The following is an 11299-nucleotide window of genomic DNA, read 5'->3' on the forward strand; positions in this document are numbered from 1 at the left end:
TTAACGAGTTACTTTAAATTAGTTTGCCAACGTTGTATTAAGCGTTTTAACAAATCTAAATAACGATAAATAATTTACATTATTTACGGGCTTTTTCATATTTGTTTAGAGCATTTATACATTAAGTCTCATACTGGTACCATTTCAAATCGAAACATCGCTGACTATTAACAATTTCGTCAGTAAAAACGTTAAAATTCTACATTAGTAAAAAACTTTGTTAAATCAGTTTATTCCTCGTATCATTCTATGTATCTATTCAATATTTTTTCCAATTTAAATAGGTCATAAATATAACACCTTTTATTGACTTTTAATTAATTTACTGACTATCAAATATTTCATATTTCATCTTTCATTCCTAGGGTGAACCGGGTGAAATAGGTCAAATAGGTCAACCAGGTAGACCGGGTTTTGATGGGCCGAAAGGAGAATCAACTTTCAGCGGACAAAAAGGGGAACAAGGAGATTTCGGATTATCCGGGAGCCAAGGTTTTGACGGGCGTCCAGGTTTAACTGGCCCTAAAGGTTTGTAATTAAATTATATATAAATGTATATATAATTAAAAAATATATAATATTTATATATAAATATATAAAATAAAAAATAATTATTACATTTTGCACAAAAATTATCTATAATCATAAAGGTTTGAGGGGTGACGCTGGGACACCTGGGATTGGGCGACCGGGCCCTCCAGGCGAGAAAGGAGATGATGGAATTCAGGGCTTATCAGGAGGTTATGGATTTAAAGGAGAAATTGGAGACATCGGAGAACTTGGACCTCCAGGTATTAGAGGAGATATAGGATTTCCGGGGCGCGACGGAAGAAGAGGGTACGACGGTTTTCCAGGTATTCCATGCAGGCAGGAAATTAAATAGTTTTCTTGTAACCAAATTATCTTTTATTTTAGGTGCGAAGGGTGTTATAGGACCGACAGGTTTCACGGGCGTTCCGGGACTGTCTGGGTTGAAAGGTCTGGATGGAGAGCCAGGTAAAATTGGTCGACCAAGCTTACCAGGGCCAATGGGAGAACCAGGAGAGAGAGGGCCTATAGGACCAAAAGGATTGAAGGGGAATCGAGGGCTGCCCGGTGGTACATTGTCAGCATTTACAGTGAAAGGGGAGGTAGGAGAATTGGGGATGTTCGGATTGACAGGTGAGCATTATATACGTAGAAAAATTCCTTTTTATGTTTTTTTTTATGTGTTATAAGACCGGAGAAAACATTTTCAAAACTGATTTTATAATAAACCTGTATCACAATCGAATATAATAATTGGTTTTTAGGTCTAAAAGGGGCTCGAGGTGAGCCCGGTTTAATAGGCTGGCCAGGGCCACGAGGTGAAATAGGGCGTGTGGGGGAGATTGGTTTGAGAGGAGACTTTGGTTTGGAAGGACGCCCAGGACCACGCGGAGAGCCCGGTTTTAACGGACCTCCAGGACTACCAGGTCAAAATCCAGAGCCTGGTGAATCGGGCATGTCTGGTGAAGACGGTCTGGTTGGACTTCAGGGAAGATCCGGCCAGAAAGGAGCTCCAGGTGAGTGACAACTTTAATAAACTATTGCATGAAAATATTTCTGCAGGCGAGTTGGGACGAGATGGAGTTCCGGGTCTCCGAGGTCCTCCCGGATTATCAATAACAGGACCCAAAGGTATCGCTGGTGATATTGGTTTCGACGGTCGAAGAGGGCCCATTGGATTGGAAGGTTTACCTGGAAATGATGGTAGACCCGGACTTCCAGGGATAAAAGGACTGCCTGGAGATTACGGATTTGCCGCTATTAGTTTCAAAGGAATGAAGGGAGATGTGGGTTATGTGGGTCCTAGAGGCCATGACGGAGGAAAAGGTGAACCTGGTGAGCCAGGTTTAGATGGTTTTTTCGGCGAACAAGGCAATTCCGGAGAAATCGGGTTTCCCGGAGATATTGGCCTTCCTGGTTTTCAAGGTCTTCCTGGTCACATTGGTCCTAGGGGTGATGTTGGTGACTGGGGACTTGACGGTCTGCCAGGGCAGGTCCGTAAATATTATTTAGTATTTTCCATTGAAGATGAGATTATATGATTTAAAAGGACGGGGAGGCTGGTTTGCCAGGCTTTACAGGCCCTTCAGGAAAACCGGGTAGGGATGGTCTTAGCGGCTTCCCTGGAACTCCAGGTGTAAAGGGTCTAAGTGGTGACATAGGAGAGCCAGGTTTACCTGGTCGCGAAGGATCTAAAGGTTATTTATATCTTCACAATGAACTTTCAAAAGAAATAATTAATTTGTGGGATTTTAGGTTTTCCTGGACCACCAGGTCTGACCGGCCAACTAGGTCTACAAGGGTACCCTGGCGCTCCGGGACCCAAAGGAGAACCCGCACAGCCTGCGCCTCTTCCTAGAAGCCGTGGTTTCGCCTTCGCCAGACATTCGCAATCCGATTATGTGCCAGTTTGTCCTAGGAATACCGTGAAAGTGTGGGAAGGATATTCTTTGTTACATATTCACAGCGAAAAAAGGACGCAAGGACAGGATCTCGGTAAGTATGTCGTTATTGCTTTTTGATGTGTGTTATTCAAATTTAGGATTATAAAACCGATTTAGAAGAAATTAGAAAACTACCTTAGAATTTCACCCATATTTCATTCAAATCGTCTAAATGGAGATCAAAACTTCATTTATAGTTTAATGACAAAATTGTTCATGAGAAATAATACAAAATAGGTCTATCCAAATTTCAATAATCTGGTAGAGTATTTTTGAGATTGGATTCAAATGATTCTGTATTTTCATGGAGTCAAAATGACGTATTTTTAAGAATCCTTAAAAAAATATATTCAAAGCAAAAATATTATGTGGTATAATAATTAATCTAGAACCTGATCAATTTAGAAGTGTCAGCACTTTTCTATGACCGAATTACCGACCTAAATTTCTTTAAACATGATGGTTATTACCTACTGAGATCATACAAATTGCCCAAGGTCACTAAATAGTCTATTTTATGTCGATTTTTCTATAACGATTTTTGCATTTGCAGGTAATCCGGGCAGTTGCGTTAGGAAATTCAACACGATGCCTTACCTTTTATGCAACCTCAATAATGTATGCGATTACGCCAATACAAACGACTATAGTTTTTGGTTGTCAACAACTGAACCCGTGCCCATGACCATGACCCCAATTTACGGATACGACATTCAAAAATACATATCCAGGTGAACTGAAGAAATAATTAATTTTCACATATTTTAAACATTTTTTGGTAGGTGTTCCGTATGTGAAGCTCCAACGAGAATTATCGCACTTCACAGCCAAACAAACGAAATACCACAATGCCCCAATGGCTGGGAGGAAATGTGGATCGGTTGGAGTTTTCTCATGGTAGAGTAAATGACTACAAATGAAATACTGATTAACCCAAAAATTCACAGGGAACTGACGGTGGAGGACAAGGTTCGACCCAATCGCTGGTATCTCCAGGGTCTTGCTTGGAGGAATTCCGGACTAATCCTTTCATAGAATGTCACGCCCATGGAAGATGCAACCACTATACAACAGCTCTGTCTTTCTGGCTGGCCACCATCGAGGAGTATTCACAATTTAAGAAGCCAGTTCCACAGACTTTGAAAGCGGGATTTTTGACTACGAAAGTGAGCAGATGCTCGGTCTGTTTACGTAGGATGTAAGTATTGAATTATTAATATTAATTCGGTCCGAAAATTTATGTTTAATAAAAAATAACATTTACAAACGTCTTTTTTATAGACCGTCTAGACCAGATACTCCTCCTGCACAATATAACGCGCTGCCTTCCAGGTTACCACAACCACCACAAAACCAAATCCCATTTAACCCGGAATATAAAAACTTGGCGAATAGGGAGCGAAATATAAGCCGCAGAAGAAGGCCGCAATCATATGGACGGTTATATAATAGCCAAGGATGAAAATGTAAAACATGTAAAAAAACTTGTAAAAAATTTTTTAAATTATTTTTTGAGCTGCACCATGATGAATGGAGATAGTATGGTTTATAAACTGTAAACATCGAATGTAATTATGTAACATAATTCTGTTTGTGCCATTTTATAATATTATTTTCTAAGTATTAATATGGTTCAATATCTGTATTTCACATTTGAATGCAAAACTTCTTATTTGTATTTTTTCCTATAAGTGTTTTTGTCCTTTCCTTTGTAAAGCTTTAAAATATTCCTCACAAATGCGAGGTTTTGCAACGCGATTTTTGATATAAGTAAAACAGAGGAAAACTCTTTAATAGAATAAGTTGAATGTGATTAACGATAATAAGGTTTAAGGGGTAAATTTAGCATTACTACCAATAATGGGGAAAATAATTTGGAAGTTACAACATTGTAAATAAATAGGTATTTTGCAAGAACGTATAACAATAATTAATATCACTGCCATACATGAATTCATATTTAATTACTTTTGTAGAAAAAAGTCTTACGCTGATCTATAGCATTTTGTGACATTGCTTTCGTGTGCGTTTATGCCTGTAAGGAATAAATGTATCTTTTTTAAATAAAAGTTATTAATAGTTCTTCTGTGTGTATTTCCATTCATTTGATTTCTCACTCCAAACTGTAAATTTTCATCGTCAAAAAGGTTCGAAAGAAAATGTCTTGCATGTACTCAAATTAAAGACTTATTCTAAGCTGGAAATCTAATATAAACAATAAAACAGATTCGTCAGTATAATTCTTCATCGCTAATAGTCTGAAAAACCACAAGTTGAACACAACACATTCTTCATGACAAATTTTAAAGAGATAAATAGTACAATCTCACAAATTTTTTTCTTGTAAAACCAGTGACGTACATCACAATTTTATGTTAAAAAAAAGTAAAAATCCGGTGCTTCGATTTCAACGAGATTTGCTCCGTAGTAGCTATACGATACAGCTTTGATATGCCACGGTCAAAATTCCAATTGAATAACTTCGATTTTTTTATTCGAAAAATATCAAAGGCTATACATCATGAACATTTTTTGACCCAAAAACTCGAAGTTGTCCGATTCAAATTTTCACTGTAACATATTAATGTTGTATCATGTAGCTACTATGGAACCAAATTTCAATGAATTGGAAGTATTCAATTTTTACCCAATTTTTTTCTTTTAAAATTACCATGGACGTCACTGGTTTTTGAAAGACCACATTTGCAAAGTTAGTACTTTTTAAACATTTGAAAACCATTTTTCATAAATTTGTCATGATTTCGTGTTTTATTTTAAGATATAGAAATTATACTTTTTTCCTACAGATAATAACTTATTAAATTCGTCTAACGTTTAATCAAATATGATTATAACGTTAAACTTTCAAAAACTATGGGAAAAAAGCAGTCGAATGTCCTTGTTTCTAATATCGCATCAGCTATGACCGGAATCAAGTACTAACAGCTAATTATAAGTAGGATTCATTTTGTTCGCATTGCTTGGTTTGGTAAGTCACTTATAGATGGCGACATAAAATAAATTACAGAATTCTTTACGTATAACGCGATTTATTTAATTTAACAATGCATAGATGGCCTACGTGTACAAATTTCTTCTGCAAATTAAATAATGAAATTAGTTATGTTTAAGAAATACATTTTAATTTAATTTTATAGGTTTAAATAGCAAATCCTAGTCATTTCAATTTATTTAATCCTAAATTGACGGCAAAACATCAGACGCTATGAAACCTTTTCGTTTTCCGCATTTCTTAAGCAAGAAAATTGAGCGTGGTTCAGATCACAATCTGAAAACCATAAATCGATCTTTTTCCTCTTGGTGCATTAGCAATCAAAGGCCTTTTGTTTTTACAGTTCTGTCGCATGATATCTCAGCGGCGTAGTCTAAAGTTTCTATAATACACACTAAAAAACAGAAAATTAATGTTAATTTTCAATAATCTAACTCAAGAGAGAATAACAAATCAATTATAATACCTTCGATTTCATAAAATAAAACACAACAAGGATAAAACTTATTATATTTCTTATAAATAATAGAAACAATCACATGTAAAATGGAAATCAGGTAAACTTAATCTGAGACCACATTTCAACAAATCTCAATTTACACTGAAATACACTATTATTTAGGAAAACCATTCACCTCCAATTTGGTGTCTGTAAACTGCATTTGACTTTCAATTATCTGGAACAATTCTGCTGGTTGTGGTATTCGGCCACTTTCTAGCTTGGACCAAATAGGAACGTTATTAAAAGATATTTCAAATGCTCCAGAGGATATCAGTTGTCCTTCAACTATTTGGCAAAGGAAAAACAACATCATGCAGGCATACATTCGATTTTCAAGACACCATCTCCACCAGGCAGGCTGAGGTTGATTGAGGTAGTCAAAGATGTTTACACCACTCAAAATGAAGAATATTCCAGCTAATTTCAGAGTTCCCTATGAATTTTTATGTCAATTAAAGATAGATCACAAGATAAGTTAGATAACTTACAAGAATCCTAACTAAAATCATAAAAATTCCTGGAGGGTCATAGTTAGCTCCCTCAACGAGTATGAAAGGATATTTCTCCCTTAAGAGTTGTAGATATTGGTCATACATTTTTCTGTAGCCACAAGAGTAACTAAAATACAATCAATAAATCTTAATAATTTAATCTGACCTAATTGAGGAAAATAATAGTTTAATTGAAGTATACCGTAAATTGGCTTATATTCTGTGTTGTTAAATTTGACCCACCAGTATAGAAATTTCAACGTTGGGGCCCCAACATTTTGACTTATCTTCGATAGGGGAATTTCCGGGTCGTCTGCAACTGTGTAGCTGCTATACAGCGTGAAAGCTACACAAACTAGAAACACGTAGAAATAATTATTGATCATTATACTTATTATTTAACGGAAAGATAAACCAGAGGAATGGTATAAATTAATGGTGATAAGCAGTTTCTGGGTATCACAAAAATCAAAACATTAGTTTTAAGACAGTTAAAAGCACATGCCTGCCAGTGTCAATTGTCTATTATTGCATCACTGTAACATATGTTTTTTAATACCCTCAAGGTAGAAAAGCAACAGTGCGCTACTCTACAACCACTTTTTTAAATTCGTGCCTAAAGATAATCTTTGTTTGTAATATGAATTTACATACTTACAAACGTTTTAAAACAGTATATAACGCGATCTGAATACTATAAATTAATACGAACGTTAGGGATAACTTTAAATGTATTAAAATAATTGAAACATTTGTACATCCAACAATCGACAGCAAAATATTTTTATTTATATAACATAATATCTAAAATGTTAATGCTAGAAAGGAAATAATTTTGATTTAATTATTAAAATATATTCAATTTATGCTTGCAGTTTTGGATGGCAAAGTATTATATAGCCGGCACCAATGATATGTTGTGTCAAGGTACAACTGCCCGTACTAATGAAAATAACCACGAACTTTTGATTTATCAAAGATCGAAGATGTTTTTGTTTATTCTGGTACACCTGGTAATATTCCTTATGATTGATTTCAGAAATTTAAAAAATTTAATGAAAGTTTTTGACCACTTGCAAACATTATCGCCGGAACTAACTAGAAGAATCAGATTATTTGAAAAAAATGGATCTGAAACCATGGAAATTATAAAATTCGAATCTGAGACCTCGCCAAAGTTGTTTGAATTGGTTGTGTTTTCGGATTAAGATATTATAGTAACCATTGATGCTGATAGCGAAAAAGTAACACGTGGTTAAATCGTTCTACCATCCAATATTGCTACTTTGTGGCTCGGTTACTGGGATGTCAATTAAGTCATTTTGACACATGACAAATTGAAATGTTCTATTTCTCTTAAAATCCTTTTCCTCTGGTACAACAGGAAAAAACTCCTTTTAAAACATCTTTGAAATTTTCTGTTTGATTTTATATCTAAGAAGTATAAAAAGCATGGCTGCCCGCTCAGCTAATTCCAGACGGCCCGTGGAAACCGAGCAAACTATCGCCTACGTTCAAGCAGATGGCTTGGTAAGCACACGTCTTTACAACATGAGTTCTACCATCTCTATACTATAACACTAAATATATTATAGGCAGTAATGAAAATTCTGAAGCATTGCCATGAAGAGTCGACCACTAATATGGACATTGCACAAGGTGCCTTATTAGGCTTAGTAGTGGAAAATCGTCTCGAAATCACAAATTGCTTCCCATTTCCAAAACAAAGTGATGACACCATGGACGAAGAAGAATTCCAACTTGCGATGATGAGACGACTTAGAAGAGTTAATGTTGATCATTTTCATGTGGGATGGTACCAGAGTGCTGATGTAGGAAACTTTTTAAGGTAACATTTTGGTGAGGAAAAACTCATTTGAATAAATAAAAATATGTTCAAAGCCTGCCATTATTGGAGTCCCAGTACCACTACCAAACATCAATTGAAGAATCTGTGGTAGTAATTTATGATACCCAGAAATCATCCCGAGGGTTCTTATCCTTAAAAGCATATCGGCTGACCCCACAAGCAATTGAAATGTACAAAGAAGGGGAATTTACTCCAGAGGCTTTGTTGAAACTCAAAGTTGGGTTTGAAAACTTATTTACTGAAGTTCCATTCTTGATCAAGAATTCACCTTTGACCAACATAATGATGACTGAACTGGCTGAAATGGTGCCTGAGGAAGATGGATCTAAATTCCTAGATTTAGGCACTGCCACAGTGTTGGAAAATCAGCTGAGATGTCTAATGGACCGTGTAGACGAACTTAACCAGGAGGCTATTAAATTCAATAGATACCAACAGTTGGTAGCACGTCAGCAGCAGGAGAAGCACAGATACCAGCAAAAGAGGGCTCAAGAAAATGCAGCTAGGGCCGCTAAAGATGAACCTGCACTTCCTGAGGAAGATATTAATAAGCTGTTTAGGCCACACCCTGTGCCACCTAGGCTTAACCCTATGATTATAGCAGGACAAATTAACACTTACAGTCAGGCTATTTCTCAGTTTTGTTCTCAGTCTTTGGCTAAACTGTATATCACTCAGGCTTTGCAAAACGCTAAGGAATCTACTTCAAATAAGTGATTTTTGGATTTGTGGAAGAATGACCAATAAATCAAGTGTTTGAGAAGAGTTTTATTTTTATAAATATGGAAAGGAAAATAAATTTACTAGAGTAAAATAGTAACATAAGAAATTATTCTGAATAATCAATTCTTAAGCTATGGGAGAGTTAACATCATCATCCAGTGGATTTTTATGGTCAGAAATATTTGGTCTTAGTTCATAATTGCAAACCACAACACCTTGTCTCTGAGCTTCACTAAATTCCCCTTTTAAACCAATATAATAAATGGTTGTGTGATCGTCTCCAAAATTACTGGGAAAATGAATTGATAAATGATTTACATTGTGAAATGTAACTACTCTGAAATACACTTGAAGTAAGTAAATGAATTCTCTAAGTTTTTTTGCAAAATAAACTCACTTTGTTGCATATTCTAACAATCCTTCAGTATCTTTTTGCAGCTCAAATTCTTGATCTGCACTTAAAGACACATCATCAAATGTCATGCCTTCTTTATTTTTAAACCTATTCACATGAAAAATGTATATTTAAAATTGCTAAAAAGGAAATAAAACCTACAGTCTCATTTTTGAAGGGTGAGAATCAGAGCTGTCTCCAATAACAATAATTCCTTTTAATTTTATATTTCCAATAAAAGGAATGTTAAACAGCAACTCCTCGTCTGCATCAGATTGAACAAACTATAATCACCAGAATAGAATAACCGTACTATGATATAGAATAGCTTACCGCCTCCCTATTTAACCTGTGTTCCCAAGATTTAAAGACGGTTTTTCCAGACCCTTCAACTGATTCGTTCAAGCATTGCAAATCATTTGTATTTATTTTCGTATATAAACTATACTGAATTCCCCTTTCTGGGTCTTCGTGCTCGTGACTGGAGTCCCCGCAACATTTACCATGAGGGGCCATTTCCTTTAATTATTAAATCGTTTTTTTAAATTCTTTATTTGGGTTTTTGGACGTAAAAATGATAAATGAAGAAAAGTGGGTTATATGCATAATACAGCTACGTATATTTAATAAAGTGAGCAAGTGGACATCCGGCACTGCCGCGAGTAGTGCTAATTTAGGTATTTTTAAAAATTTATTTACAAAATATTTTAATTGTTATTTTAAACACGTGTCTGAAAGATATGATTCTAGAATATCAAAAATCTTACGTGATAAAATGACAGTGTTACCAGGTATTTGAAAGAAGTTTCTCGACATAGAAGTGTATTTTCGTATCTATATGTAATGTTTATAATGGGTTTGCGGTGACTAAAGCAAATGTAAATGAAAATTAAATTCGTTAAATCAAAAGTTGCAAAGCATCTGAAATTATATAGCATGTTAATAATTATGTCACTTCAAGTTCCTTAAGCATATAATATTTTATTCACTTTGCGGATTTAATTATTCTGGCATGCTTCTTCAAGTATGAAATGGTGATAAGAAAATTATGATTCGAATAGAGCACTTTATTTTGACTAAAATTAATCTATTGTTTGGATGCCAGGATTACAAACAAGTATTTCTATTGACCAAGCATAATAATGTAAACTAAATCATAACTGATGCAACAATTAATAATGAAACATACAGAATTATATAGATACGTAATTTCAATAGCTGGCGGTAGATGGTGTTGCAAAAGTCATAGCTCTTAAGTTTTGCGCGCGTGGAGGAGTTCCTGTTGTTTTTTGGATTTTAAACAAGAAAATGAGGAGAATGGAATGAGACTGAATGTAGAAAATGAAATTTACAGATCAGTGTGAAAAAGTCGTCAGTCATGAAAGCTTGTGGAAAAACCGCTAAGGAGAAATAAACGAGAAACTCTATTATAAAAGAGATGTTCCAAAAAGAAAATATCAGCTAACAGGAGTTCGTCGGTCATTAATTGATATCTGTTTTTGAATTTAACTATAATCTAACTCAGAAAATGACATAAATATGCATAAAAGGCCTCAAAGTTCAAAATCTTTCTTAGAAGAGAATTAATCAACCGGGGCCATTCCGACAGATGGCGCCAGCGGTCATCGTTTTTCATACGGATTGAATAATTATATTGACTATGTAAGAAAAATGTTCATTTGCCATTGTCCAGGAACATTCCCCCATTTGTTTTAAATTTTTCTTTTTTGGTTTTTCCGACCATAACTATACTTTTAGGACAGGTCTGATAATAAAAAACAAATCCAATGAATGAAATTAATTTATGAATTCACGATTTTTTAATTGATTAATTT

The 11299-nt window shown here is 35.0% G+C and overlaps 4 protein-coding genes across 4 annotated transcripts in view; 2 read left to right on the forward strand and 2 right to left on the reverse strand.

Annotated features, from left to right (window-relative positions):
• The window catches only part of LOC136346705 (collagen alpha-5(IV) chain-like), a 42906-nt gene extending 38353 nt beyond the window's left edge, over positions 1–4553 (forward strand). The window contains exons 17-27 of the mRNA XM_066296072.1: positions 366–528; positions 651–854; positions 916–1161; positions 1293–1544; positions 1591–2021; positions 2078–2225; positions 2284–2523; positions 3025–3202; positions 3254–3368; positions 3419–3669; positions 3753–4553. Of these exons, the coding sequence (XP_066152169.1) occupies positions 366–528; positions 651–854; positions 916–1161; positions 1293–1544; positions 1591–2021; positions 2078–2225; positions 2284–2523; positions 3025–3202; positions 3254–3368; positions 3419–3669; positions 3753–3933 (2409 nt within the window). The 3' untranslated portion in view covers positions 3934–4553. The remainder of the gene's footprint in view (positions 1–365; positions 529–650; positions 855–915; positions 1162–1292; positions 1545–1590; positions 2022–2077; positions 2226–2283; positions 2524–3024; positions 3203–3253; positions 3369–3418; positions 3670–3752) is intronic.
• A 1424-nt stretch (positions 4554–5977) lies between these two features.
• Positions 5978–6972, reverse strand: SelT (selenoprotein T). Its single transcript, XM_066301804.1, has 3 exons — positions 6721–6972; positions 6475–6604; positions 5978–6419 (listed from the first exon to the last, which is right to left on the reverse strand). Exons 1-3 carry the CDS (start codon positions 6861–6863, stop codon positions 6099–6101), a joined length of 594 nt encoding a protein of 197 aa, XP_066157901.1. The 5' UTR covers positions 6864–6972; the 3' UTR covers positions 5978–6098.
• An 840-nt stretch (positions 6973–7812) lies between these two features.
• eIF3h (eukaryotic translation initiation factor 3 subunit h) lies at positions 7813–9110 on the forward strand. The gene is made up of 3 exons (XM_066295111.1): positions 7813–8007; positions 8073–8326; positions 8380–9110. Exons 1-3 carry the CDS (start codon positions 7930–7932, stop codon positions 9062–9064), a joined length of 1017 nt encoding a protein of 338 aa, XP_066151208.1. The 5' UTR covers positions 7813–7929; the 3' UTR covers positions 9065–9110.
• Positions 9096–10060, reverse strand: LOC136346181 (PITH domain-containing protein GA19395). The gene is made up of 4 exons (XM_066295122.1): positions 9798–10060; positions 9627–9748; positions 9468–9572; positions 9096–9407 (listed from the first exon to the last, which is right to left on the reverse strand). Exons 1-4 carry the CDS (start codon positions 9978–9980, stop codon positions 9197–9199), a joined length of 621 nt encoding a protein of 206 aa, XP_066151219.1. The 5' UTR covers positions 9981–10060; the 3' UTR covers positions 9096–9196.
• Between the last annotated feature and the right edge of the window lie 1239 nt (positions 10061–11299).

This window comes from Euwallacea fornicatus, chromosome 2, assembly GCF_040115645.1.
Source record: "Euwallacea fornicatus isolate EFF26 chromosome 2, ASM4011564v1, whole genome shotgun sequence".
NCBI classification, from domain to species: Eukaryota; Metazoa; Arthropoda; class Insecta; order Coleoptera; family Curculionidae; genus Euwallacea; species Euwallacea fornicatus.